Here is a 25,621-nt window from a genome sequence, read left to right as displayed (position 1 = left end):
TTGTGGCAACGCTACATCACAATTGTTTTGATGAGTAATTCACAAGACTTTTATTTCTACACAGTTCTTAAGTTGTAAATAGTTATTAATTTCGTAAAATGGATTGGCTTTTTGGCAAAAAGATCTCACCGGATGAGATGCTGCGTAAGAATCAGCGTGCCTTGAATAAGGCAATGCGTGATTTGGACCGAGAACGGATGAAAATGGATCAACAAGAGAAGAAAATCATTGCCGACATCAAGAAAATGGCCAAAGAGGGTCAAATGGATGCGGTCAAGATCATGGCCAAGGATTTAGTGCGCACGCGTCGATATTCCAAGAAGTTTATGCTCATGAAGGCAAACATTCAAGCGGTCTCGCTAAAAATACAAACGCTCAAATCTCAAAACACAATGGCCCAAGCAATGAAAGGTGTGTGAGGGGTTGCTCATGGGTGATTCACATTTTACTCATGCGTCGGTATCTTTATAGGTGTCACCAAGGCCATGCAGAATATGAATCGACAACTGAATCTCCCGCAAATACAAAAGATACTTCAGGACTTCGAGAAGCAGTCGGAGATGATGGACATGAAGGAGGAGATGATCAACGACGCCATTGATGATGCCATGGAGGATGAGGGCGATGAGGAAGAGACCGATGCCGTTGTCTCTCAAGTGCTAGACGAACTAGGCCTGCAGCTAGGCGAACAATTGGGCGATCTACCTACTGCCTCCGGCTCCCTGTCGATAGCAGGTGGTGCTGGTGCGCAGAAAGCAGCTTCGGCTGTCGCTGCAGGTGGTGCTGGCGGCGGACCTGCTACTGCTGGTGCCGGTGCAAATGCTGCTGCGACTGGCGGCAGCGGTGGTTCTACACCCATGTCCGATGCGGACGCCGATTTGCAGGCACGCCTGGACAAGCTGCGCAAGGACTAGTTAAGCACCGCTATCACCTGCCGTTTTATATACTAGCCCGCTGTTGTTTTTAAGTAACAAAATGTTATTATCTTTAATATGCCCATATTCCCTCACGCAAAAATCGTATCGCAACTGTGTAAACTTTATGATAACAAGCGTAAATATATATTTAAGTAAGGGGGGAGATAAAATTAAGATTAGACACACAAAAGGAAACACACATAATTGAATCTAGAACGCGAACTAAGTAAGTGGGAAATTTCATTGGAAGCCGTTGGCCACAAACACTCGCTCTACATCCTGGAACACCTTGTCCGCATCGGCACTGGCATCAATGGTCTTCACCTGGCCGGCACTCTCGAAGTATTTAATGATGGGTAACGAGTCGTTGTTATAAGTTTGAATGCGCTTCTTCAGACTGTCCATGTTGTCGTCGGTACGACCGGAGCCGCTCTGACCGCGGCTCAGACAACGCAGAACACACACATCCTCGGCGCAGTCAAAGAACAGCACAAACTGCAAGTCCGTCTTATCGGACATTTGACGATTCCAACCGTCCAAATTATCCTGGTTGCGTGGGAAACCATCGATGAGAAACCGTGATTTGCCCGAGTTTTTTATCGCATTTTCCAGCAGCGAACACGTGACCTCAACGGGCACAATTTTGCCATTACGTATGTAATCCTCAATTAGCTGGCCATACTCGGAGCCTTCGCGTGCACGCTCCTCCCGCAATAAATCGCCAGCCGACAAATGCGTAAACTGAAAACGTTCAACGATTTTCGAGCATTGCGTGCCCTTGCCAGCACCGGGGCCACCCAATACGAAAACAACCTTTGGCTTCACAGTGGACATTCTGTGTGTTAGGCTTGTGAGCAACGCTTGGTTGTGTAAGCGGAGGTAATTAGTTTTGTGTATGTTGTTGTACAGCTGGGAATGTTGGAATTGCTGAGGTAGCACTGCGCCTCCTTGACCAAGGGACTCAAGTGTTTTTGATATACGCGTAAAAGCGCGCCACATTGACAACTGAGACGAATCGTGGCGTGTATACCTAAGAAATTCCAATGGAAACTTATGTTGTGACGTCACCACTAAGCCGCCAGCTGTTACCGATGAAGCAGCAACAATGCGCGTATAACAACACTGGCTGCGAATTGAGCGCGAGAAAATGTGTATCAATTTTAAATACATTTCAAATAAAATTTAGTATTTAATTTATATAAAAAAAATTTAAATAAGTTGCGCTTGGTTTTTTTGTACTAAGTCAGCCACCAGTTGATACGGTATAATATGTTGTGAGCCTGGCGTAAGATCCACTTCCTCGTCATCAACGCCCACTATAACGCCAGACACTAAAAGCAAATAAATTTGTTATAATTAAAATATAAATTATATATTTTGTATATGCTTAACGCACCTGCCACGTTTGCTTTGAGAAAAACATGGCTCATGAGATTTGGAGCGACAATTCGTTGATCGGCCTCGCCTCGCTGCTGGTTGGGCATATACCGTGTGGCCACCTTGGTGAAGTATTCGTCCACATGCGTGGCGAAATCCTGAGCATATTTAGCCTCCTCTGATGATAGACGTTTGTCAGCCGCATCACGTGTTTCATCCTGGTTGATAATGTGCTGGGTAAAGGCCTCGATTTTTTGCAAGCGACATCGTAAATAGCTAGCCATGATATACCGTATGCGCTCCAGTTCCATTTGATGCACCACAAAGCGAAAATCATTCTTGTCCAGATCCTTCATTTGCTCTTCCATGTGTGCCACCTGCGAGAGCATCAGCTCCAGCATGTCCGTCTGATGTTGCAGCAATTCCGGGGCACACATTTCATTTGTCCAAGCTGTTTCGAGTATTTCCAGTACCTGCGCGTAAATGCAACAAGTGACGGCAAAGTTTATATGCAAGGTAGTGGGCTTACCTTTTGTGCGGTAATTGGTTCCGCATCCTCGTCTTCATCATCATCTTCATTGGCATTTGCTAAGGCAGCTTCAGTGGTCAAGTCATGCTCATTTAAAGCTTGCTCCAGATTTTCGCTGTCGGACATAATTTCTGGTTTGCAATTTATGGCGCGTTGGCATGTAAACAAAAGGCACAGCTGTCGGCGTGTATATTTACATGTGAATGTCAAGGGATTTTTAACAATTGCACAACACTGACAATGCACGCGATGGCAGCGACGACGACACAAACCGAATTCCAAAAGAACTTTCGCTTAATTGTTGAAAGAATCTTTAACAATTGGCAAAATCTTCGCTTGGCCGTCGAGCATGGGATGGGCGGACGCAACGGCCAGCAGGTAGGAGCACATCGCAGTCTATTCTCACACAATTTCTAACCTAACAATGCCGCAGGTGGCCATACAAATCATGGACTACTCATATGAGTACTGCGTGGGCAACGAGAATATAACGCAGGGTGAGCTGCAGGAGGTGATTGAAGAGCTGATGGATCAGGAATTTAATACGCTGTGTGACGACCACTCCATACCAGAAATATGCCGCAATCTGCTGCGTTACAAGCAAATGGCGCTGGCCTCCCAGTACCCACAGATTGAAACAGAACTCAGCAAATTGCCGCAGGGCAAGGATTGGCTCCGTCCCGATGTTAAAATCACATACACTCCCATAGAAGGGGACTCATCATCCGATGAGGACATGGACGACGATGAAGAGGATGCTGACGATGCCATGAATGCTGCTGAGAGCGACGAGGAAGCGGCCGCAACAAGCAGCGGCCGTGTAACACGTTCCCAGACGCGCAAACAGCAAACGGAATCGTTTGTGGAGCCAGAAGACGGGTGGACGACAGTGCGTCGAAAGTAAATATAGGGAATTTACATTAAAAGTCGATTTGTTAGTTATAATATGTGGCGTTTACTTCTTGCAAGTCTAGAAATCTAAGTGGTGGTATGGGCGAGCGAGTCTTTGCCATGTGCTCCGTTTCGCACAGATTACACTGGATTGCCGGTAATACTTTCCGATGGGGCGTCGTCTCGGAGCGTTGACATTGCAGTTGTGACCAAGATGTGAACTGTGAGCCCTTAGGTAGTACTAGCCTAAGATCGACAACCGACGCAATTGAATCAATATTAGGCGTCAGTGAAAGATTAATTGCCGGATAAATTATGACGGCAAAAAAGGCACACACCAGAATTAGCACCGGCACAAACACGGCAAAATACTTGTCCGGTAGATACGAATGCAGGCCCAGCTCCACGGGCAAAAAAGCCCACGCCACATAAACAAAAAATAGTACGGTGAACAGTATGTAAAATGCAAAACCGTAAATAGCTCTATGCGGTGTGGGCGCTGGACTGTGTTCTGGCATTGTTTTTTTGATGCGTTTCGGACTGTTCTCCGCCAAACAACTTGATGGTATCCTGGCAGAGTAGCAGGCACTCAAAGAACGAGGTTATGGCGGTGCGTAGATTTTTCACTTGGTCGGCACTAAAGTGCACCACTAGCACATCGTCCTCCAGGCTCAGCGTTTTTTGCACAAAGTTTCTGCGTGGCTCCTGATCCACATTCAACACGCGATATGCTATCTTAGCATGCTCTTTCGTATCAAATGGCACTTTTATTGTGCTGTAAATTTATAATGCTGTGAAAACATGTTAACTATAAAAAGAAGTTATTTAATATATACGTACGATTCATTCGGTTTACTGACAGTCGCTTGCTGTGGCATCGTAAATTTTTAATACATAAAACAGCAGCAGCAGTTCCACATGCTGTCCGTCAAAACTGTGAATGGCAATGCTTAAAAACTAACCAAGCCGCTCAGCTGTTTATTTAGCATAGACATGAACCCTCACCCAACCACAAATTACCAACAAAAATTTAAAATTTTTCCAACTTGTATTTTCTTTATTACAAAATGCTTCCACGTCCAATTCTTAAGTCAATGAATATCCTACACATATTTACTTCTTGGACTTGACAACGCCCTTGGGTGCGGGCTTCTTGGATGCAGTTTTGACAGCTGATTTGCCACCGGTCTTGCCAGCGGGCTTCTTGGTGGCCGCCGCTTTGGTGGGCTTCTTCTCCACCTTCTTGACGGGCTTGACGAGCGCCTCGCGCTGGCTCTTCAGCGCCTTGACAATCTTCTGCTCCTCGATGAGGAAGGCACGCACAATACGCTCACGCAGGCAGCCGTGGCACAAGACACCGCCGTATGTGCGGGATACGGTCTTGTGGCGCTTAGAAAGGCGTGGACGCTCGCTTGGGCGCGATGGGGTAATGCCCTTAAGCTTTTCTTTGCACTGGCCGCAGCGTGGCACAGTCTTGTTCTTCTTCACGTATTGGTATACCAGACGGCCACCGGGAGTGCGCACACTGTAAACAAGCGTCTTATTAGATTACAACAACAAAATTATACGCTTTAGACACTTACATGCGCCTCTTGTTGGATCTGGTGTTGTACGACAGGCGTCTCCTCAAAGTCAAGCGCTGGACCATTTTGCGGCTGCTTCAATTTCAATTGGGATTCAAATAATTCAGCACAATAAGGAAGTTCCGGTTAAACGAGCATAAAAAAGGGGGAAAAAACAATGCAATTTATATAAGTCAGTTGTAACGTAATAGAACGAATATTTGTCAAACATTGTGTATTGCAATTAGCAAAAATTTATTAGCTGTTTGGCGGATGTTCACAGATTATTTGACAAATTCACAAAAAGCAAGCTTTACATACTTGTAGTAAAAAACCAAAAGAGGGAAAGAAGAAGCAAATCAACGTGAAGTGGGCTGCTTGGCATGCAAAAAAGGTGTTGATAAGTGTCAACAGAAAGAGTTTAGTATTTTTTGCAAATTTTTTGAAAATCTGGTAACACTTTTGTTGCAACTGGTGTGCATATAAGCCTATTTGTTTATGCGACATTTTTAAATTATTATTAATTAAGCAAAGCAGTGCATGATTTTTTATATATTACTCTAAAAATTGTAAATTGGACCATTTTACTTAGTTTGGATGAAGTATTAACATTCCTTGAGTATGTTTTCTATAAGTTACTTTGGTCACACCATTTAGTATTAATATTGCCGTTCGCGGTCATACTTGGTCCACGCTTCTGCATTCCTCTCGCCGTTTCCTAGATCATAACCGGCAATAACGACCATAACAATGAGTTTCCTTAAGCCCAAAACACACATAGAGCAAGGCGACATTGTCATTCTCTATCTGAGCGTGAATTCTATGCATGCCATCGAAGCGGTGCCGACGATAGTAAACAAAAAAGGCGAAACCATAACGCACATCTTTCAGACGCCCTACGGTTCACTTAAAGTACAAAGTAAGTGATTTTTAATACAATAACAACTAAGTGTTATAACTAATCTCTATGTGTATCGCGGACAGGTATTATTGGCGTGGAGTATGGAAGTCGCGTGGAGCTGTCCAAAGGCTGGGCGCACGTGTTGCAGCCAAATCCGGAGCTGTGGACGCAGACGCTGCCACATCGCACACAAATTATATACACGCCGGACATAAGCATGATACTGCATCAGCTGGAGGTACGCCCCGGCGCAGTGATTGTTGAGTCCGGCACCGGCTCCGGGTCCTTGTCGCACTATTTTCTGCGCGCTCTAAAGCCCACGGGCCGCCTGCACACATTCGACTTTCATGAGGCGCGAGCGGATCAGGCGCGCGACGAGTTCAAGCGACACGGACTCGGCGACTTTGTAACGGTCTATCACAGAGATGTGTGCAATTTGGGCTTCACCAGCGAACTGGATGGTGCGGCTGATGCGGTGTTTTTGGATCTACCCGCGCCGGATTTGGCGGTGCCACATGCATTCAAGGCGTTGAAGTTGTCGGGTAAGTGAAACGCGACTGCCCAGTCAGCGCTTGACAACAAGTTGTCAGCGCCCTTTTGCGCGGCAGCCGACAGCGGCAGCAGCAATCAAGACTTGGCTTGGTTGTCTCCCTCACTGTATCCGTCTCCCTCTCTCTCTCTCTCTCTGTCTGTCTGTCTGTCTTGGCCATTTCATTGTGTTTGACATTGAATGCGCCCGCTTTTGGCAGTTGACGTGGTCAGGCAGCCCGTTGGGCAGCTTTGTCACTCATTAGTGAAACCAACTACGCGCTGCACCATTCCGGCTGTGATTGCTATAGGAATGTTGGTATCGTATGGGTATATCGATGCATTGAAACTATAGTAAGTGGTATAATATGATAAATGCATCCGGATGCATTATATACATGTATTTCAAGCAATACTTAAATTTGCTAGAGATTAAAATAAAGTGTTTTATAACTAGTAGAACTTATAATTTAAATTAATAAATTCTTAATAAAGAATTTAAATGTGTAAAGCGTAGAAGAATACGTCTCCGAATCCATTAAGTGCATATTCTTGTTGTCAAGAGTCCAGTGGATTTAACTATGTCCTTTTATCTGTTTCTATGTCCACTAGTCTTTCAATATTAAAGCTTTCGTCATGAAACTTTGCAAAGGTCCTCTTTCTGTTGTAGATAGTATATATGTCGGAACCTTTCGGATTGGAGCGCTATATCATAAAGGCTTTCATAAGAACGACCTGTCGTTCTTGTATGAACAACTTTTTTATAAGATAACTGGACCAAAAGCCTTATTTATCATTCACAATATGCTCCTTGTATGTGATTCATATCTGTATGTCATGAATATCATGTGTTATAGAAAAAATCGGAAAAATAAGTTTTCGTAATGGGTTTTTTATCTCCGAGTGCAGAAAAAGCCTTACATTCCTGTCTGCTATTAAACACAGAAATAATTTTTATCTTCGGGGTGTCGAAGATTAAATAATTTTGAAGAAAAGTTGCAGATTTGAGATATATGCACTGCCTGTAACAAGAATACGAATCTATGTTAGGTTTCATTAGGATAGCTTTAAAACTTGGAATGAATCTTCTATCTGGTTTAATGCTTCATAAAGCATATATATCTTTTATCATATTTTCAGGCGGTCGCTTTTGTTCGTTCTCGCCGTGCATAGAACAGTCGCAGCGCTGTATAAGTGTGCTCACCAAGCTGGGCTTCAATGAGATATGCTCCATGGAGGTGCTGCAGCAGGAGAGTGTGATCAAAACCCGTTCATTACCAGTCATCGATTTGGAGTTTCTCAAAGCACCTAAAAGCACAGAGAGAAATTCAAATGACGACATCAAATCAAAGGAACCCAAGGAGCTGAAAAAGTATTTAACCTCCAGTAATCCTCAAGTGCTGCCCGGTCATACGGGGTTTCTCACCTTTGCCACCCTGCCGCCCAACATACCCAAAGTTTAAATGTCGTTTGTTTAATAAAATTGTAGTTCTTTTTATTTGCCTGCTGAATTGTTATTCATAGTCAAAAGAATAATCCTCGAAGAGTTTGCGCTCCATGCTCTTGACGCCACCGCAGTGATAGCAGCGCTGTTGCTGCTTCTGTTGCTTGCGGCTCGAGGATTCGCGCGGCATCGCCCAAGGCAGGCGTTGCTCCGGTATGGCCACCTCAGTGCGCTCCGGATTGCCACTGCACGTGGGACAGCGGCTTACAACGGACGGCTTGGGCAGCATGCCACAGAGCAAGGGACCAGGAGGCTGCACGCCGTAAATGGTGACAATCTGTGGCAGGCTGGAGTAAGGGCGTGTCGGAAACAGCTTCTCCCGATTGAGAAAACTATGGCAAGTTATGGAAACTGTTAGTAAAAAAGATTTGTTTTGGCTTTTTTCTTCTTTTTGTATACTTGGGTCTTGGTTCCAGCCACAGGTTATTCATGCGCTTGCTGCTCATGATGTCGCCCAGCTTCTGCAGCAGACGCAGATTTTCACGTTCGATTTGCTGCTGGCGCTCCCGTTCGTTCTGCTGCTTCTTCCACTTGCGCTGCACATGATCGTGCTGGCGCGGCGACTTGGTATCAATCGCTGGACGTGCGGACATCACTTTCTCGCGATGTTGTACATAACGCAGCTGCTCCCAGGGCTGCTGCAGCAATTTGTCGCGTCTCGAGATCATTGTCTGCCGTTGCTGCAACTGAAATGGAGCTGCTGACGCTCGGATTGGGGGGTGCTCTTTTTTTTTTTTTGTGTGTGTGGTGTATCGGCCGGCATGTTTACAGGCACAAACAAACATTGGTGCGTCCATAACAACCTTGCCAGGACAACGCGCGCACTCGTCGTCGTCAGCCACTCTACAAATATTGCACAATCATGCTCGCAGATTAAGTTCAACGACGGCGGCGGCGGCTTTGCTCAGCTGTCCCGCCTGTCTATCCAAACAGTGACATCCCCAGACTTGACTTGCAAATTTGCGGCCCAGGCGGCTGTGTTACATAATTCTCAATGCATGGGGTTCTGGTTTTGCTCTATTCTATTCCTGCTGCTGCTGCTTGTTAGTCAGCCGGCGGCCCGGTTACCGATTCCCAGTTTCTGTGTAGTAGCCGCTTCACTTGGTGTGGCGGCAAAATGTTCTTTCTTCTTTTAGCTTTTTTAACTGTTGCTGCTGCTGCTGCTGCTGTTGCTGCCTGTTGCTCATATGTCAACTGGCAATTCAGTTGCTGCCGTTCTAAACTCTTGTTTAGTGTTTGATTGATGCTAAGTGCTTGTGCCTAGCTCATATTTAAGTACTTAATGCTCATACCAAGTTTTCAATAATTTCCCATTAAACATTATTTGGTAAGTGATTCTTAAGGGAGTTTCATAACTTGAATCACAAATTTTTGAATGCTTATTTTAAGTATCTGCTGATTTATTTCTTGTAACATGTATCAGACACTGAAAAACGAATACTCGATTGCTTATTCATCATTTGCTTTTAAAACTCCGTTATATTTTTTACCTTTGACAGTACGCCATACAAGAAACTTGGCTTCTTTCAGGCACTTTCTTAAAAATTACTGAAGAATAGTCACAGCTAATCGGATATTTATGTTGAAAATATGCTGTTATTATTTGTAAATGTTTATTTCAACTTTATTTTGTTTTTCTGATTTTCTTGCACCTTCTCACACTTGTTTGTTAAATATAAATATTTCTTATTTAGATTTATACCAGGTTGTCTGAATATGGAGAAATAAACGAATTAATATTTAAAAAACTCTATCTAGGCATAGTCATGTACGTTGGTCAAATATAATGAAAAATTTGTAAAATGAATATGACATATATAAACTATAAATCAAGTACAAAATCTTTTTATTAGGCACTTGGATTCTTTGATAAAATTCGAAAGGAGTTTCCTAAGCAAACTCTTCTTACACTTCTTTTTTTTTATTCAATTCAATATTCAATGGAGAATAATCTCTGTTTTTTAATATTTACAAGATCTTCAGTTCTAATAAATGAGGTTTATTAGCGCCATCTATGGACCAACATGTAAACTTTTCAACTGAGCCTTAGAAATTAATTGATGAATCCACACAAAAAGAAATATAAAACTTTATCATTTGCCAAATGTACTTATAGCTCATTGTATTTATGCAGATAATCTAAAAATGTTAAATTCATAGCATTTATCTAAACAAATCATTACAGGCCCTTTAGTACTTCTTATTGTTGCCAAACCAAATAGTTAAGATTTCTTGGTAATATGATTTGCTATTTGTAGATAAGTTTTTGTTAAAGCTAAGTTATTGTGAGTATGTCTATTCTATATAATATTCCTGTCAAAAGTCTCAGCAATTGTTCTGCTTTGAGTTTATTAGCCCCCTGTTGGGGAGTCTTACAAATGCGTCTATTGTTTTTGTCCGCGTCCGTGTTGCAGCTACATTGCGTGCTGTTGTTGTTGTTGTTGTTGCTGCTGCTGTTGTTGTTACCAACAAGTTGCTGGTTAACTGGGCAACAGTTTGTTGCTGTTGTTGCTTGCCATTGGGCGTGAGTTTGCACTATTATCAAATTAAAAGCAACGCCGCTTATTGGTCGGTTAATTGGAAGATCTGTAATTTGATACTGGTAACGTGTTGCTTATCACAGCTCTCGTTGTTGTGCCTCATTGTTGTATTTGTATTTGTACAATTATCTTGTTAGCTGATCGACAACTGTAACGGATTGCCATTCAGCTATGCCCATACCACAAGTACCCGCAACCATGACCACTATGACGTCTACTACTAGACATCGATTCCACTCGCGGCCTAACTCAGCATTTATGTATTTTCCATTGCTGTCGGGCAGCGTTTGACTCGTCACAACTAAACACCTGCTTATTTGCGCATAAATTTCCGATAGAAATGCTCATATTTATTGAAAATACTTGTATTTATAAAATGGCATATAATTGCGCTGTTGTTTTTGTTGTTGTTGTAGTTGTTGCTTCAGTGTGTTTTTGTGTGTGTGAGTGTGTGTGTTTGAGTATGTGTGTTAGGGGGGTGCAGCGCTGCCCGCGAGCAATGTGGCCAGTTTCTCACCTTTAGAAGCCGACCAGCAGTCGCAGATGGCGAGCCAAAACAAAAAAAAAACAAAAATTATGATGCCAGAGGTTGACTCTGCTCTTGGGTTGGTCACAATGAAACCTTGAATGTACTACAAATCTCAGTAGAGAATTTGATATGTACAGCTTATAAATATCATATACTTATATAGTTAATATCTTAGCTTAATTGTTATTTTTTAATAACAAGTTAAGAGCCTATAGAACTTGTATAAGATCTCTAAAATGTTTGCTAATCGATTGAATAACTCATTTGTATATATACGCCAAAATGATACCGAAATATTCGCAATCTTAATTTTGGGAGAGATAGCAAAGTGTTCAAGCAGTTGGTAATGCCCAATTATTGTAGTGTGCGCGAGCTAAGTTTTGGGTTTGTACTCGCATATCATATACAAAGTGCATACAATAACAGGCCTGTCCATTTATTACAATATGCGCCGGCAACGCCAGGCAACAACAGCAACAGTCGAAAACTGCGATTTGCTGTCAGCTAATAATAATAATTTCGATATTGAAAATACGTTTTCTTAGTTAGGTACGACACTAAACGATTTCGCCCATTCGGAGCGTTCGAGCGGACAGTGCTAAAAGTCAGGCAAGCACTGCGAGCAATAACAACAGCAACAGCAACACTTGCAACAGGGCAACGTGCAACGTGCAACGGGCAATACCAAGAGGCAACAGAATCGGGCAACGTGCAACGGGCAATGGGCACAAAGTTGACCGTTGGTGGGGGCGGTGCTATTTGCTGCTGCTGCTTCTTCTTCAAGCGTTTTGCAGACAGGTGGTGTGTGGTGTCGATGTTGCTGGGTCGCGCTCGCCTGGTGTTCAATATGAGCCACAATTGAGGCATTTAATCGAGCATCTCTTAACACGCCTTGGAATGTTGACTTATTATTGGCCATGCAGCCAAATGCTGCAGTTGCCGTTGCCGTTGTTGGCTGTTGCCGTTGTTGCCGCTGTTGCCGCCGTTGCCAGTCGATCGCTCTCTCTCCGGTTACGGTTCGAGCTACAATGGTGTGGGCATCGGTTGTGTCTGCGTCGGTGTCAGAAGTCTGTAGTTACCTCACAGTAAAAGCGTTTATCATCATTAGACTCAATCTAAAGACGTTTTGGCTGGGGTTATCATGTTGATTATGTTGTGTGAAAACAAATTACATTTTGCGCTCAGGCTTTAACACCATTTGTATGCGCCAATGTTGTCGTTGTTGCTGTCGGTATGTTGCTGCTAATGCTGCTGCTGCTGCTGATTCTGCTGCTGGCTAATTGTGAATCTGTTCGAAAGATTCAATTGTGCCATTGACAAACCAATTGGTTGCTCAATTTTGTGAAAGGCTTTTACCCGCTCTCTGGGCCGTGAGAAAATTGCAAATCAAAAATATTTCTGCTATTGGCAATAATTGCTTGCAAAAATTGTTCTGGCAACAACAACAGCGTAAACAACACCAACAAAATATGAGAAAGAACTTGGCAATAATTTAGCTTTTCGAGCTTGTCTAAGACACAGCTGTGTTCTATATTGTTGTTGTTGCTGCAGCTGCAGGCCTGCCACTTGCAACAGCAGCAACAACAGCAAAGCCAAAGCCTGGCCCTGACCGTCTGATAACACTAAGCTACAAACAAAGTATTAAAATACATATAACTAAAACTGATATGTTTGCATAGTTCCCATATAAATTTAGATATTTAAATATGTTACATAGTTTGGTTTTAAATATTTGTATACAATTTGCTCAGTTCAATCAGGCTGGCAACATTTAGTTAAATGCTTTCTACTATATCTGAAATAGTTTTTAAAATGTTTAAGCAATTTTAACTTTTCTTTCGTTTATTCAATTGAAAATCTTTTCACATGGTTGCACAGTGTATTTCATTGTCGTGGCTTGGAAAACTAAAAGCGAACTTGATTTCGCCCAGCCAATAAACATTTTTATGCACTTTTAAAATGTAATGTTTGTTGTCGCTGCTGCTGTTGTTGTTGTTGTTGTTGTTGCCGCTACGATAACGTTTTTAGATTTGTGCCACACACAAATACACACACACACACACACACACAGGCCGTTAACTATTTATCGAGGGTCAATGTCACACCTTGACGCCTTCGCCAACATACTTTAGCTGACTTTTTGTCACAATTTATTACATTTGGCTATATCTTGAGTGTGTGTGTGTGTGTGTGTGTGTGTGTGTGTTGTATTCTTGGCTTTAAATGTTTGCCATTTTATCTTGTCAACGCAATCGTCTATTAGTTTTTCATTTTCAATTAATTAACAATGTTCGCATGGGTGTCAATGGCGAAAATGGCTTGGCACAGTTGGTTAGCCCAGGTTTATTTGTTTCCAATTGTTAATGGCTTTGTGGCTTATTGTTGCTGCCAACTTTGTCTGTGGTAGGCAGTCAAAAATGTGCATTCCTTTTAAAAAAAGAGGCCAAAGTGGCCCATAATTTTATTTTTCCCAAATGAAAAGCATATAGAGAAAGAAATACACGCAAGCCCTTGTTTTATCTAGATTTTCTAATAGAAAATGACCATTTGATAAAAAGTAAGGGTGTAGGCCATTACAGAAGGACTCATAGGCAGCAATTCGTATAGATACTTAAGTTGAGGAGGCAGATAGAAAAAACTCATATAAATTGTTCCTATGGAAAAATAGTATTAAATGCGGTTGCCTCGACAAACAAAGACTTCCAGTAAACTTCTTCGACTGCAATTCTTGTTTATACTCTTAAAAATTTATTTTCCTGCATTGAGTAAAGACAGATGACAATCTTTAATCTGAAACGCACTTTGAATATTGCTTGGTTTCTTTACCAGGAAAATTATAGTTCAAGCAGCAAGTGGGACTATCTAACCAGAGTAGAAACCTGCTTATCCAAGTCCCAACTTAACATATCAACATATAAGCAGAAGTTTTTCCTGCAAATTCAAGAGTCGCATTCCAAAAATTCTTACAAGTTGCCAACTTCTTGAGACTCCTGAGCAAAAACTATGCAATGCCAATCAATAAACTTTGGGCAAGACGCCGCCAACAGCCGCATCGTCAAATGGCGGCCCATGAGAACTAATTGAGCCATTTTGAGGTCTATGATAATCGTTTGTGAGTACCCATAGCGACTGGCACGGGCACTCGAACTGGCCAATGCCCACACCCATTTGGCAACGCCTTCACACAAGCAAAGAGTCTTGCAGATTGTTGCGCACCGCTGACTGCTGACTGTGTCAACTCGAATGTGCAATAAAATTAAAGTTTTGTTTATGAATGGAATTACACGGCGACCTGCAGACCGACTGCAATGGCAAACGGCAAAACGGCAACAGCAAAGACAACGACAATGTCGACATTTAGCAAGAGCAAAACGCAGCTGGAGCTGTGCATCGAGAGAGACCCGGCTCAGATTCACAGACACTTCATCTAAATGTCAGGCCATATCTAGCGACACTCGCACAACGTTCCAGTCGCTGTTAGCCCTCAATTTCAACACTCGCATTCGCACTCGCCCCAGCAGCAGCGTCCACTCGGCCAACGTCGTCGTCGTCGTCATCGTCGTCGGCGGCGGCTGCTTTGGCGGCTGCTTTGGCCAAATCAATTGAGCCGCCTGCAAACGAGCCAAAACAAATGAGACTTGAGAGTTGTGGCAAAGCGACTTGGCCGCGAGGAGCGCTCAAGATCATTAGTATAATTTAAGTAAATTAAACGCAGCGATTAGGCCAGGATGCAAACGGCACCATCGCAGCCTCTTTCGCAGCCACAGCCGTAGCCGAAGCCACAGCCACATCCAAATCCCCCATTCGAGTCGTCGGCAAAAAGGCTTGTGTTTATTTAAATTTATTGTAACATTGGCAACATGGACGCCGAGCGGACGGCGATTTCAATTTGTAAAACAAGCGAGCAAACAAGCTGTTAAAATATAATGATTGGCACCAAAAGATGCAACGCGTCTTGTGGCGATTGGATGCAGCTGGTATCTAGGTTAAACTATCCGCATATGCATATCGCTCTCAGCTGGCCATTGGTAAATTTATGTGGCGTTTGCTCATTGTCCAAAATGCTTATGCCCCATGCTTATGATTGGTAATGCGCCGATGCATAAACCATTTGGCATTGAAAACTGTGCGCACTCGAACGACAGTGGATGCGGATACATTGTTCGCCAGAAGTTTTTACAAGCCAGGCGCGCCAGTTTCCCACACAGACAATGGGGACTCCAAAAAAAAAAAAAAGAAAAAAAAAACAAAACTGTGGCGGCGACAACCACAGCCGCCAACAACAACAAGAACAACTGGCAACTGCCAACGACTGCCGTCTCCGATCTCTAGCTTCAGCTGAAACTCCACCAGAGTCTGAGCACAAAGGCAGCCCAGACAGAATTACAAGCGCAATGGAACAATGAATGCAGTCAGCACCATTCGAACAGTGGTGAAAGTGCCAAACTAGCTAACTGAATATGCGATAATAGAAAGCGAATTCTCGACAAGTTTGTAAATATTTAGTAAACATAATTGCTAGCCCAATTGGCTTATCATAATATAAGTTGGTTACCAATCAACTCGCCAAGAGCCCCATAATAAGTAAACCACAATTCAGCAGCAGAGGTTGATGAGCTGGACAGATGAGGAAGAAGCGTCTATATTTTCCCTGCCTGACGCCTAACCTCGGGCAACAGAGTGCACCCACCAAATGGGCTCAACGATTGGACTTCTCGATTGCGGCTTAGAAAAGGGTAACGTGTTGTCTAATATGATTATAAAGAAACAAATCTTAACTTTAATCTGGTCTTGTTAGTTTTTGACTTAAAGCACTCTACTAGATAAATATAAATAATAGAATAGAAACTCTGCAAGCTGAAGGATTATTTATATCCACAAAGATATGCTACTAGTGCCTTGTGCTTTACAATTTTTATTTTTTTGATATCAATAGAAATATATTATTTAATTTATTATTTACTTATTTATTATATTTTACTAAATTCCGGACATGTTGAGTTGTGTTTTTATAAAATATGAATAACAGAATTTCCTTATTTTCTGTTAAAATAATTTATACACATTTTTTTATAGCAAATTTTTTTCTAAAAAAGTTAACATATTGAATTAGGCTATGTTTAAAATAACGAATCCTTTCAATATTTACGTTTATTTTCATCTTTATGAATTTCTTTTATATCTATCCCGTCAGCGATCTGATGTGCGCCACTGTGCGACGCTCGAGTCTTTGGCAATTGACAAAAGCCAACGTAAACCAGCAAGAAAACAAATAAACAGTCAGCAGAGAGCAAAATGCGCAGACAAAACAGCAATTCATATTTGCTCTGATTTATATGGCGTCTAGAAGTTTTCCATTTTTATTATCATTATTATGATTACGATACTTTTTTCCCAGGCACAAAAGAGCAGCAGCAGCGGCACAAACTGTTGTAATCAATCAGCGGGAAACGCGCCAGAGAACTGCTTTTGCCTTGCTTTCGTCTTGTTGTTCTGCAAAATTAATGTGCTTTAATTTGCAAGTTTGTGTCCTAAGTCTTTCGTTTGCTGCCACACACAAAGCACTGGGCGCTTTGTGTTTCGTTGTTGCTGTCGTTGTTCCACAGAAATGTCATTAACGCAACACACACACACACACACACACACACATACACACTCAAATACACACACTTGCAAAAGCAGAGGGTGTGCGAGCTGTGTTCTCTGATCTTGGTAATGTCAATTGCTGCATCGCCAGAGATCTGCATTGCTTGATATTCTAATTGCTGAAATTGTTTGTCGCAGACAAGTGTGTGCGATTATATGCGCCTTGCCCAATGAATAATCATTGAAATCCGTTCGCTGTTCTTGCTGTTTTCTTTTCTTTTTTGCTGTTGACAAGAGCAAACACCCGCATGGAGCCGAAGTTAACAGCCCAGCCTGATGGTGGTCCTCATTGTGTCGCACTGATCCAAATCGCTGCGCCAAAGCAAAGCATCAAATTTTTGCAACGCTCGTTTTCAGATGTTGTTACTGCTGTTGTTGTTGTTGTTCTTGTTGCTGTTGTTGCTGTTGTCGCTGCTCTTGCTTTTCCATCAGATATGAAAGCTGGAGCGTCGTCGCCGTCGTTGGCGTCGCTCGAGTGCTGCTCGCCCAACGCAGTTTTCGGCTTGATTTTCTTAATTAAATTTTTGCTACGCCGCTGCCAAGGCTATTCCCCAGCTTCAGAGCGAAGCTGCTGCTCCTTTTGGCCTGCTTGCTTAACCCGATTGCCTGTTGATGATGCTGCTGTTGCTGCTGCTGATGATGATGATGATGTGTGCTTTATAAGTCGGCTGCAGCGCTCCGACGCAGTCGCAGATTTGACGTTGTCGATAGGGTTTCGGTGCTTGTTGCTCTTGTTGTTGTTGTTAACACACTCCCACATTTTCTTAGTTTTTTTCTTTTAATTTTATTTATTTTACTTTTATTTTTATTTTTAGGGAGTAGCTGGCAAGAACTTAAAGCGCTGGAGCCTACTTGAAATATTTTTCCTTGATAAAAAAAAATAGTAAATTATATTTATAGTTTTTACGTTAAAAAGTTATACTCCTTGCGGGTTATTTATATCAATTTTGTTTTAATTGCAAAACAAAAGAATTTGGCTTATTTTCAGTTATTTTTTCAAGATTATTTTCATTCTATTCAGCTGCCACAACTACCAAGAAGCATTGTTAAAGGTTCAACCACTTTGCTGATTTTAAGTTCCTTAATTTCTTGTTAATATTATCTTCGTACAATTACGGCACTTGCCACATAATAGCCACATTTAGCTTAGGCCGTAATTTATGAGGCTTCCCAAAAAAGGCTTCTCTCATTAACCCATCACCCATCTTGTCGCCCAAAACTTGACCCGCACTCAACTCGACCCACAGCTTGACCCGAGTTGCTTATTTTGTGCAACGTATACAAAAACAACAACAGCAACAACAAGATCAGCAACAGCTACAACAACAATATGAAAATGTGCCTGCCAACATCATTTACATCATCATTCACAATAAAATAAAAGTGCACACGCCCACTTAAAGGGCCTCATAAATTGTGTCGAATAATCAGTTTCAACATAATTTATTGTAATTTACGAGTGTCGGCAACGTGGCAGAAGCAGCCGCGTGTAGAGTAGAGTAGAGTGGAGGCCACCAGATCTCCAGTAACTAACAACATACAGTCGAGCCGCTAGAATTCACAGTGCGCCCACAAGTTCGCCACGAGAGCAGCTTAAAGTTTTTTTATTTTTTATTTTTATAGAGCGTTTCGCAGCTAAATGCTACAAATGAAAATCCTAAACGGCACATTGAAAGCATCTTGATAAGAACATTGGATGCAGCAATAAGCTCTAGCTGGAGCCTAGAGTTTGGAGCTGGCGTGCGAACACCTTGGAAACACAATATTTCAATGGCTAATAATATTTTTAGCGCAGCTTTCAATACGATTGCGTGGCCAGAAGTCGAAAACCCTGGTAGAGATTTCCTAACCATATTCCCCAGTTAGTTGGGGCCATTGTAATTGAAACTATTGTTTTCTTTTGTGCTCAGCTCGAGCTCTTTGCATTTGCTGCCAAACAGCATTTATATCAATCACTCAATAAAAATACAACGATCAATCAATTTCAACAATCAGCGCAATATCAATGTGAGAGATTGAGTATGTGTGTGAGACTGAGATAGAGATAGAGAGAGACGAGGGAGAGAGCAATCCGAGATGCAAAGATTGATTTTAGCCAGTTGGCATTGTGATCTGTGGGGATCTCGGTAGTGGCTATTGTTGGTACCGGAATCATCCCAATCAGAAGAATTGAAATGTCACTGTAATAAACTTCAAGAGTCAGCGCGATAAAGCGTCGTCCATTTTCACTTGACATACTGACAGCACAGTGTCTTGCCTTATTATCGCCACTTGCAATCATTCAAAGCATCATCCGAGCGACAGTAGCCTTATTAAATACTCTCTCCATCTCTGTCTAACGCTCACCTTGGCCAGCCTTGTCTCTGGTGATCATTGGGCAAAGATATGGCTCGAAGCTCGTTATAATATTGAGTAACCATAAAAAAAAGAGGCGGCTCACAACAAAGTTGAAAGAGTTTCAATTGAAAAATTTCACTTTAAGCGAATGCAAATATCTGCTACAAAGCGGGCGAGAAGCGCATAGAAAGGCAGCATCAGCATGAGCAGTGAGCTATCTTCGTTGATGAATGAACTATATATTTACTTTTGACATATATTTAAGATTATTGCATTTTGCACTTTTTGATAAGCATATGCAAATGCTAAGTGGCTAAGATTGTGAGAAACGAAAAGAAAGGCAGACCAATGAGAAACAAAAATAGAGGTTTTCTGTAGAAATACTTACTTTTAACTTGAATACATAGATATATATTGGAAATTAATTGGAAAGGGAAATTAGATGTGGCTAGCTAATATATTTCCATTTCTAATTTTTTGATTTCCTGCGAAGTGTTAAGTTTAATCTAAGAGCAATTATAGATCTTGATGTGTCTGACCCTCCATTACTCAAATGGCTGACACTAGAATCGTTGCCAACTGTTGGGTTAAATAAATATTTGTTTACAATAATGGAAATACAGAGTTGCGACTTGTGACTGCAATTACTCAGGTTGATAGGCGTGTGGAGCAGTATGTGCAGTTCAAAGTGCTTAGTCTGAGCGCTGATTGCCCAACTGATTCAGCAGACGGTCAAAACTTGAACGACTTGTTGGCCTGGACCGTTGCGCATCTTCCCAACGTAATTTAAACTAAATCGGTGCGCTCGCTAAACTGCGTAGAGCAACGGAGCAGCAGTTGCACCATTGCCCCCAACAAACACACACATACACACACACACACACACACACACACACACACACACACACACACACACACACACACACACACACACACACACACATAACGTACACACAGATGCACACGCAGAATGAACTGGGCGCTTGTTGCTGTATCTCGAGTGCGCCTGGGCTCTGTCTTTGGTCGCTCTGTCTACTCGTAATAATCAATTATTTCTGTGTTATTTATGGTAATGTTCAGTCATGATGGATTGACTGCTCTAATGTCGCTCTAAATCTTTGTAGCTTGCTGGGCTATGCAGCTTGTAGCGGCATCGCACATGGCTACAGTTCGAAAAAGAGCAGGCTCTGGCTCTGGCTGAGGCTCTGGCTCAGGCTTAGGCTAAAACTGAGGCTCAGGCAGGTGCAATTGCTCAGCCGCAGCTCTCCCACTAAAAGCGAGCCGAGTCTGGCAACCAGCCAGCCAGCTACATTTAACTGTGGGGCAGAAAAAACAAAACCTATATATATACATATGTATACATTAATAATTATCAATATTTATTATTTTTTATTTTTGATTATTTTTTTATTTAAAGCCAAAAATTCAAAATATTTTATGTATTTTATTTTCAGTTAATGAACACAAATCCAATAACACTTTCAGTCAAAACAAAAACAAATAAATCACAAGTCGGCAATGAATGCATTTATCTTTAATTATTTTTATGTTATTTATTTTTTATAATTTTGATAACTATTGATGCCTTATAAATATAAAAGATTTTCCAAAATTTTTTTTTAAAGTCATTGTCATCTAAATACATTTTATACCAATATATTCCAACCGATACCACTGTGCGCCTGCTCCTTTACTTCCGTCACTGTGCGATGCGAATCGTCGCGCCTCCGCTCCGCCTCCGTTGTCATCCTCGTTGCAGTTCAGTTGGGATCGGCGGTAATATGTAGCATATGTTTTCGTAAGTTTTTCTTGTATTTTGTTTAATGGCAGCTTAGATTACACGAGCTGTGCGAGTGGGGCGAGTGGCAGGGGCTCGTCTCGCGTCGCTTGGGCACATTTTCGCATGTTTGCGGTGGCTTCCAATGGGGTTGCCTGGCTGGATCTGGCAGTCGCTGCCTGCGCCATGTAACTGATGTTTAAAATTGCTGTGTGATTTTCGTGGCGAAATTAATGTTAAATAAGCTTTTAGTTTATGTCCCGCCACAGCGTTGATCAATTTCTCAGTCACCTGGTCTGGCCCATCTTCTGCTCGGCTCTGCTCAGCTCAGCTCTGCTATGCTCTGGCCGCTCTGCATTCTAATCGCAATCGGCTGCCAGCACCGTTGCTTGCTCCCTCGGCCATGCAGCTCACCATGCACCTTCACCAGTCACTGTGCAACATCCGCGTGTGATGATGTTGCAAGTTTTTTTTTGTTTTTTGGTTTTGTAGCGCATCGTCTTGTTTATGTGTAAATTATGCTTGTACACATTTTATTTACAATTGTGTATAAATTATAGACGAATTATTATGTTTTTTCTTAGCCCCGCACAGCCCGCCTGTGCGGCTTACATATTAATATAGCGCCAAGGCTGACTCTGACGTAGCATTTTCTCTGTGGCCCATTTGAAATTCAAACGTTTGAAGTTCTCTGGACGTGGGCAAGTAAGATGGCGCTTTACAAGCAGCTGGGTGTATTGTTTAATAAAAGAAAAAGGCTTAAATTCTAGTCTAAACTTAAGTTATGCCTAATTCAGATAAACGAAGAAAAATGCAATATGTGTTCGATTAATTCAAAACTATTTATATAAAGATTTAATTGAGATATGCCATAGACAGCTCTATATACAAATAAAAATCATTTAGTTTTTATATTTATATATTATTTATTTATTCAAAATTAATACTAATTCAATACTGTGGAAAACCAAAGCAACAACAAAAAATTCCATTAAATATTAATATGTTTCCAATATTCTCATAATACTAATTTTATTTCTTTTATTTCGCTATATGGTCAAGCTCTTGACACACTTTTAACAGGGTACAATTTAGTGTTGGTTTTAGTCAAGCCCCATCGTTGGATTTATTTAAGTTAGTTTTAGCATCTGGCTTTTGGTAAGGGCGGAGCGGAATATATTGCTCATTGAGAGTTCATAGAGCCTTGGAATATAAATGGATTAGTTCCGAGGCAAGTCCAATGCAACCGCTTAGTTCGGCCCATTGCGGACTAAGCAATTGCTGTGAACTGCAAAAAAAGGATTTGGCATGCAGTGGCAAAGCGAGCCCGAGAGATTTGCCATGGCTTCGGGCTACTAACAGGGGATAGAGAGAGAGAGAGGGGGGGGGGGTGGCGGGTTAGTTAAAGTTGGCTGCTTAGTAGGCGGGCGGCAGATAGGAAGTGCAACCGACATCAGCAACAGCAGCAGCAGCAGCAGTTGTATCTGGCAGTGCCTGGGAAACATCCTGTGCTGGATTTTTGGCTTGTTTTTGTTTGCTTTGGTGTTATGCAAATATCATGGAACAGGAACATCACCACCACCCTGTGTGCAGCACAATGGCTACCGTGCGCGTGCAATGACAACAACAACAACAACAGCAGCAGCATCAGCAGCAGGAACAACAATAACAAACGGCAAGGCAGCAGCAACAAGAGAAACACGTACAAAACAGCAGCTGTTTAACATTTATTTGCCTATTTATTAATTTCATGTAACATTTTTTCCTAGGAAATGGCCACAATGCAACGAAATCAAAGCCAAGGAACAAGCGCAACGCATTCTCTTGACGCCAGGCAGTCGCAGTCGCAGTCGCCGTCGCCATTGCCATCGGTCAGACCCTGGCCAAAATGTCCAGCCGCGCCAACTGTTGCTGCTGCTGTTGCACAAACAATAAGGCACAGGGGCAACAGCAGCCACAGCCGCAGCAGCAGCAGCAGCAGGAGCAGCACAAGCCTTAGGCCTTGATGCCTTTGCCATACTTCTCCCACTATTTGACTGCGCTGGCCTGCCATCGTCTGTGGTTGCCACAAAAGTGTCGTGACCCCGGACGGGCAAAGCCAGGCATTGCATATGGTTAGCTCAGACTGAGTTGGCTTTTTAAAGGGAGGGGGGGGGGGAGGCCCACGGGAGGCATGTCTGGGGAGTCTGGGTTGAGGCTGAAGCAGCTCAAAAATTACATGTTGTTCCTGTTGAAATGTTTTGTGTTTTGTGTGTGCAGCATTTCCATTGTCGTCGACGTTTATTTCTAAAAAATTTTGTTTGTTTTTTTTGGGGGTTTTTTTCGAATACCCTTGCAGTGGCATTAAAACTTTGCCATTCGGTTCTTAAAGTACGTGATAAGGAAATGGTGTGGTATTAGCTTGCAATAATAATAATAAACATAATTTGCAGACCTAAAACTGTTAAATCAAATATAAATAATTGAACTGTGGTGCATTTTTCAACAAAAAATAATAAATAAAATTTGAAATAAATGAATTTTAGCTTAATAAAACAAATTCTAAGGTAATCTGTTTGTATTTTGATTACACATTAATCGCGATTTCAGACAATATTCTACATATTCCAGATTTCTGAATTATCTGTTCAGAAGCTGTTTTCAGAAAAAACTTTAATGTACCCCACATTTTCCTAGCTAATATAAGTAAAGCAATCAAATAATTGAAAATTAACTTGTCTAGGGTATCTTTGATTCGGTTATGTACCAGTACCTCGGGTTTGTATTGTGATTGTGTGGTTGTGGCTAATAGCACACACACACATTTAGGTCTGAGGCAAATATGTAACAATCCTCCGTGCTCCTTGCGGTCAAAGGAGCTTACATAAGGCCTGGGCTAGGACAAAGGAAATGCAAAAATGCCAAAAATCGCACAACTCAAAACCCAATGCGAATGTGAATGCGAGTATGAGTACGACAGCGAGTACGAATACGAATGCGAGTACGAGTACTCTCGCACACAAAACGATTCTGGCACCCATGAGCAGGAGCATCAACAGCATCAGTCGCAGTCCCAGTCACAGTCACAGTTGCAGTTGCAGTTGCAGCATCAGTGGGCTGCCACGGCCTGGGCGGGTGGTGGCTCGTCGCTGATCGTGGCACATTTGCATACAATGAGGCCAGAACTGAGACCCAATCCAGCCAAGCAGTCAGCTAGCCAGCCAGCCAGCCAGCCAGCCAGCCAGCGCACACACTCGATGGCGCAGCATGTTATCTCTGGCTGTGACCTACACCAATATTTCTGAGAATGCTGCTGTTGCCCGTCGTCGCCTGTAAGTGTGTCGTTGTTGTCGTCGTCCAGTCCAGTCCAAGTCCATAGCCAGTCAGTATCTCAGACGGCCGACGACGAGGAGTCATTCAATCGCGCCAGCTGCGGCGTCTGCGTCGCCAGCGTTTCGTTCCGTTTCGCTTGGGTTTTTATTTGGTTTTGTTTCGTTTCGTTTCGATTTGTTTTGTTTTGTTTTGTTTGCTTTGCTTGGCCATTCTACTTACAATATTTGTGGGATATCACCACAGATCTCTGGAACTGCATCAGCAGCAGCCGAAACCCCGAAAAAAATAAAGGAGCCTGCCTCATCGGGCAGCCTGGTCTGTGTGTGAATTTCGATTCTGTCTGGCGTCTGTTCTGCGTCAGCAGCTCCAACGTCGTCACCATGAAGTGGTACGAGTAGTTTGAAATTGAAAATGTCTATGACTTGGCCCCGGCTTGGCGCTATTACCAAGTCTGTTTGGGGTTTTGGGGATTGGGGATTGGGGAGTGGCGTTTGGATATTTGGGCGAAAGCGTTTGGCTGCTTGGCCAACGGACTGTTCAAGCTGCGGTTTCGGTGGCTGGTTCAGAGTGCAATGCATTTAATGGAAACTAAAAATCATGACATTTACCATAAAAATCTTGTGCTTGAGTCTAAGTCTAAGACTGATCATAAATTTTGAGAGTCGCCTTGAGAGCACATAAACGGCAGACAATGAGAATTATTTGTACATGTTATTTGACAACGCGATGAGCTTGCTGGCATATCAGTTGATGGTGATTATCACGATCGGTCATAAATAAATTATATTTCCTATTTAGGCAAATTAATTTTAGGCAAGTTTAACAATTACCAAAGATTAAGCAGAAATATATATGTGAGCGCTTAAAATAAATAAAGAAAATATGAATAGAACCAAATATATTTTGTAAACAATTTTAACACATTAAAACTCAGATCTTGTAGAACCGTTGGAATTTTATCTTTTAGTTGCAAGTAATTTAAGAATATTAAAAATTTAAATAACTCATTTTTCAATTTTATATTTTCTTTCGGTATATATAGTTTTGCTATATTATAAAATATCAGCTCACGAAATAAATGAGAATCGTATAACAAAATTTAAAAAAAATAGGAAAAAGATTTTCAACTTTATTAAAATAATTAAGAAACAAAAACTAAAAACATTCATATTTTTTTTATTAAATTCTCTTCTTACGGATAAGTCACTCAACCCGCATTCGAAATAAAAATCAAATTTGTCGTTTCTGTCTTCTTTTAATTTTCAACTCAA

The 25,621-nt window shown here is 42.0% G+C and overlaps 9 protein-coding genes across 9 annotated transcripts; 3 read left to right on the top strand and 6 right to left on the bottom strand.

Moving 5' to 3' along the window:
- The first annotated feature begins 16 nt into the window (after positions 1-16).
- Vps2 (vacuolar protein sorting 2) lies at positions 17-1,042 on the top strand. The gene is made up of 2 exons (XM_064698462.1): positions 17-411; positions 472-1,042. The coding sequence occupies exons 1-2, from the start codon at positions 99-101 to the stop codon at positions 912-914; spliced, it is 756 nt and encodes a 251-aa protein (XP_064554532.1). The 5' UTR covers positions 17-98; the 3' UTR covers positions 915-1,042.
- Positions 1,034-1,971, bottom strand: Dak1 (cytidine/uridine monophosphate kinase Dak1). Its single transcript, XM_064698461.1, has one exon. The coding sequence runs from the start codon at positions 1,914-1,916 to the stop codon at positions 1,158-1,160; it is 759 nt and encodes a 252-aa protein (XP_064554531.1). The 5' UTR covers positions 1,917-1,971; the 3' UTR covers positions 1,034-1,157.
- A 94-nt stretch (positions 1,972-2,065) lies between these two features.
- Sld5 (DNA replication complex GINS protein Sld5) lies at positions 2,066-3,015 on the bottom strand. The gene is made up of 3 exons (XM_064698463.1): positions 2,824-3,015; positions 2,314-2,767; positions 2,066-2,248 (listed from the first exon to the last, which is right to left on the bottom strand). Exons 1-3 carry the CDS (start codon positions 2,947-2,949, stop codon positions 2,127-2,129), a joined length of 702 nt encoding a protein of 233 aa, XP_064554533.1. The 5' UTR covers positions 2,950-3,015; the 3' UTR covers positions 2,066-2,126.
- A 28-nt stretch (positions 3,016-3,043) lies between these two features.
- Positions 3,044-3,768, top strand: LOC135439705 (uncharacterized). The gene is made up of 2 exons (XM_064698464.1): positions 3,044-3,201; positions 3,257-3,768. Exons 1-2 carry the CDS (start codon positions 3,064-3,066, stop codon positions 3,725-3,727), a joined length of 609 nt encoding a protein of 202 aa, XP_064554534.1. The 5' UTR covers positions 3,044-3,063; the 3' UTR covers positions 3,728-3,768.
- On the bottom strand, positions 3,755-4,232 carry PIG-P (phosphatidylinositol glycan anchor biosynthesis class P). The gene has a single exon (XM_064698466.1). The coding sequence runs from the start codon at positions 4,230-4,232 to the stop codon at positions 3,759-3,761; it is 474 nt and encodes a 157-aa protein (XP_064554536.1). The 3' UTR covers positions 3,755-3,758.
- On the bottom strand, positions 4,196-4,707 carry Tcs6 (Threonyl-carbamoyl synthesis 6). The gene is made up of 2 exons (XM_064698467.1): positions 4,555-4,707; positions 4,196-4,489 (listed from the first exon to the last, which is right to left on the bottom strand). Exons 1-2 carry the CDS (start codon positions 4,590-4,592, stop codon positions 4,198-4,200), a joined length of 330 nt encoding a protein of 109 aa, XP_064554537.1. The 5' UTR covers positions 4,593-4,707; the 3' UTR covers positions 4,196-4,197.
- Positions 4,708-4,743: 36 nt separating this feature from the next.
- RpL34a (Ribosomal protein L34a) lies at positions 4,744-5,459 on the bottom strand. Its single transcript, XM_064698465.1, has 2 exons — positions 5,298-5,459; positions 4,744-5,239 (listed from the first exon to the last, which is right to left on the bottom strand). The coding sequence occupies exons 1-2, from the start codon at positions 5,360-5,362 to the stop codon at positions 4,828-4,830; spliced, it is 477 nt and encodes a 158-aa protein (XP_064554535.1). The 5' UTR covers positions 5,363-5,459; the 3' UTR covers positions 4,744-4,827.
- Positions 5,460-5,926: 467 nt separating this feature from the next.
- On the top strand, positions 5,927-8,203 carry Trmt61 (tRNA methyltransferase 61). The gene is made up of 3 exons (XM_064698460.1): positions 5,927-6,195; positions 6,261-6,719; positions 7,846-8,203. The coding sequence occupies exons 1-3, from the start codon at positions 6,027-6,029 to the stop codon at positions 8,166-8,168; spliced, it is 951 nt and encodes a 316-aa protein (XP_064554530.1). The 5' UTR covers positions 5,927-6,026; the 3' UTR covers positions 8,169-8,203.
- Positions 8,204-8,219: 16 nt separating this feature from the next.
- On the bottom strand, positions 8,220-8,923 carry LOC135439677 (uncharacterized). The gene is made up of 2 exons (XM_064698438.1): positions 8,609-8,923; positions 8,220-8,541 (listed from the first exon to the last, which is right to left on the bottom strand). The coding sequence occupies exons 1-2, from the start codon at positions 8,875-8,877 to the stop codon at positions 8,220-8,222; spliced, it is 591 nt and encodes a 196-aa protein (XP_064554508.1). The 5' UTR covers positions 8,878-8,923.
- Positions 8,924-25,621: the final 16,698 nt, after the last annotated feature.

This window comes from Drosophila montana, unplaced genomic scaffold, assembly GCF_035044405.1.
Source record: "Drosophila montana isolate Dmon_TW-CO22-7 unplaced genomic scaffold, ASM3504440v1 contig_778_1, whole genome shotgun sequence".
In the NCBI taxonomy this organism is placed as follows: domain Eukaryota; kingdom Metazoa; phylum Arthropoda; class Insecta; order Diptera; family Drosophilidae; genus Drosophila; species Drosophila montana.
This window is presented reverse-complemented; position numbering and strand designations above follow the sequence as displayed.